General features: G+C 43.1%; 1 protein-coding gene across 1 annotated transcript; it reads right to left on the bottom strand.

The window, feature by feature from the left end:
* Window positions 1–2,487, bottom strand: LOC147334480 (Fc receptor-like protein 4). The gene is made up of 4 exons (XM_086285929.1): window positions 2,447–2,487; window positions 517–860; window positions 201–446; window positions 1–143 (listed from the first exon to the last, which is right to left on the bottom strand). Exons 1-4 carry the CDS (start codon window positions 2,485–2,487, stop codon window positions 1–3), a joined length of 774 nt encoding a protein of 257 aa, XP_086142055.1.
* Between the last annotated feature and the right edge of the window lie 685 nt (window positions 2,488–3,172).

The following is a 3,172-nucleotide window of genomic DNA, read 5'->3' as shown; positions in this document are numbered from 1 at the left end:
TTATAAAGACACTGTGAGGACAGCGAAAATTAAGTATGGACAGAGCACCACCAGGTAGAAGACCACTCTGAACACAAGGCTGAAGGGAGAAGAAATGAAAGATGAAGCTGTAGTTGTAGGTTTACCTGCAGAGAGAATCCCACCTGTTCAGGTGAATATGTGGATGAAATAAGAGGTGAAATCAGAGTGAAGCTCCTCACCTGTGACAGTGATCCAGCTGGATGCAGACTCTCCATGACCGCTGATGTCACACTTGTAGAGGCCTTCATCAGACCTGGAAACATGCTGGATGGTCATGTGACCTGTAGGCTGCTTCCTGATGAGGGAGCCATCTTTATAGAAAGCAGCTGAGAGGTTGGAGGGAGTGGTCTTTGTTTTACAGAGCAGAGTGACGTCATCTCCCTCCATCACAGGGAGGACAGGACTCTGCAGGATCACTGATCCACCTCAACACAGAGACAAACTACAGCATTTCATCCATTTACACACAGCTTCATCAACACTAACTCCACACACTCAGCTTATCAGTGACTGTCAGGTTAACCATGTTACTGATGGGACCCTCTCTGGACTCACACCAGTAAACTCCACTGTCCAATGGGTCGATGTAGCTAATGTTACAGGACGAACCAGCTGGTTTTCCCCACCCATCTCTCTGTCGTTTGCTTGTGTTTCTCCTCAGAGTCCATCCAGCAGAGCTGTCGTCCTCCTCACAGCTCAGAGACACAAAGTCTCCTTTAAAGAACTGAGAGCTGCTGGGACTCACAGTCAGACGAGCTGTGAGGGTTAAAATGATACAACAGTGATCTTTTATATTTGTGCCCACATTAAAAGCCACCAGAGTATAACAGGGAGGAGACCTGCAAACACAAAATCAAACCAAGCCTGAGGCTACGTCCAAACATACATGGGTATTTTTGAAAGCGCAGTTTTTCCTACCTTTCATCCACACTTAAACAGCGTTTTTGATCACTAAAAACTGCTTTTTAAAAACTCAGTTTTTGCGTTTACATGTGGACAAGGAAAATGGGGATTTAGTCACGCAACATCAAAGGTGTGCGCCTTTTTTTACTATCCCAGTCTAAGACACGTCATTGTTTACATGAGATGAATTTCTACAAAGGCACTTCAAAAGTAACACAAAATTAGCTGCCTTTCCAGAAAAATACAAAAACTATTCCGGAGTACTTAAGAACCCTGTTTACTCTTTACCTCCCATGCTTCTAGACTTCTAATTGGCCAACATTTCTACACGGTTAAATGACAGCATTTGACTGGGTTTTTAGCGTTTACATGTGGACGGAGACATCTTTGCACATGTGTATGGGATTTTTTTTTTCATAAATACCTCTATACATGTGGATGTAGCCTGAGTTTAGCAGACACAATCAGGGAGTTTCAGACTGAGTAAAGGAGGTTACTGACCTTAGTTTTTGTTGCAGCTCAGCAGTGAGATCAGAATTAAAGAGAAACAAGACTCAGGTTAGTTTAGGGTTTGTGGTGTTTAATGAAGTGATCAGAGAGCAGAGCAGACGCAACATGTCTGTTTGCTAAGAATCGGAGCAGAAAGGAGGAAGATTGTTCAGCTGAAACATGTACAGAAGATTCATCTTACAGACAAACATCACTAAAAACAAACTACAGACTGTTTTTTTGAGGGGGTTTTTTTTGTTAGATTTCCTCAGCTGAATCTTCACACAGACTGAACTTACAGAGCAGCAAAAGCAGAGATGTTTCCTCCATGTGAACGTAAAGTTGAGGCTTCATCAGAAAGATGGAGGAGTTTCTTTGAAGGTGTCAAATCTTAAATATAAAGACTGTTACTGTTACTGACAGCAGGTCAGCTGAGAGGAAGAGAGCTGGAGGTGGGGGAGGTGCTGGGGTGTCTGAGCTTCTGTTACATGATGTGGCTAAATGATGTCATTTAGCCACAAAGTTTATTTCTAACATGTCGTTAGAAATAAACTTTGTGGTTAAATGACATCAAACTACACCCACTGAGATGATGTGATGGCTTCACTGTACCTAAATCATTAACAACACAGCTGTGGGTTTGGTTCTTTCTGAGTTTTTTGCAGGTCAGCAAACAACTGGACACAACACCAGACTGAAAGTTTAATGCACCAAGATTAATTTTACCGTAAATGAGCCAATAACTGAAAATGATATGCAATGCACTTCAAACCCTCTGCTGCAGCAGGATGGAGAGCTGCAAACAAAAGATAAACTGATATCAGAACAGCCCATGAGCCAGAACGTTCTGTAGCCAATCATCTCATCAAGAAGGCGAGGGAAACAGGAAACTCTAAAATAAAACAGGATGTAACACTCATCGTCATGAAGGTGATGGCACTCATAAATGTCAGACAGAGCATCAACAACAATAGTGCTGTAGTTTCTGTGGGTCTGTGAGAACTTTCTGGAGAAATAACAGGGTGGTCGATACCTGCCGCTACTGGAAGCAACCTCCATCTTGGTGTTACCCATGCCAAAACCATGACAGAGTGTTGATGGGAGCTATCTTCAGCAAAAAAAAAAGGCATATGTCAGAGGTTTCCTGTGTAACCCTCAAGGAACGCCACCTCTTTCACATGGCAAGCTGAACCTACCCTGCCAGTGAAATCCTTCACAAAAGAAAGAGGAAGGTAATCAGACGTAGTGACTTTTGTCTTTGCTGAATCAAAGTGTTGAGTCAGCTTTTGTTAATTAAATAAAATAAAATAAACTGCTCTGAAGGCGCTGCTGGTGTGGGGCTACTCCCTCTCCGACGCAGAGCGGCCGAGAAACTCGTCTCTCTCTCGGACCTGGGTGATAGTACTGCTCTGTACTAGGAAAGGCTGCTCTTCATAGAGGACTCACGCTCGGGGAGATGTTTTCTGGTTGATTCCGGCTCCCAGAAGAGCCTCGGGAACTCGTCTTTGCATAATTCCACAATAGTATATTGTTTAATCTTAAAGAAATTGGAGATTAACTGCGTACCACCAGAGAGAGCCCAAGTACCACTAGTAGTACGTGTACCACAGTTGGAGAATCACTGATCTAACAGACTCTGATTTGTTCGTGTAAATGGAGAGTCCTCTTCACATACTAAAGTTAATTAGTTCCACTCATAGTTCCACAGGGTTCAGTGCCAGGACCAGTTCTGTTTACATTATACATGCTTCCCTATTCA

Source organism: Aulonocara sp. 'chitande type north' Nkhata Bay, linkage group LG3 (assembly GCF_057382095.1).
Source record: "Aulonocara sp. 'chitande type north' Nkhata Bay isolate Kocher_YH1m ecotype deep benthic linkage group LG3, A_spYH_male_GT1.1, whole genome shotgun sequence".
NCBI lineage: Eukaryota > Metazoa > Chordata > Actinopteri > Cichliformes > Cichlidae > Aulonocara > Aulonocara sp. 'chitande type north' Nkhata Bay.
This window is presented reverse-complemented; position numbering and strand designations above follow the sequence as displayed.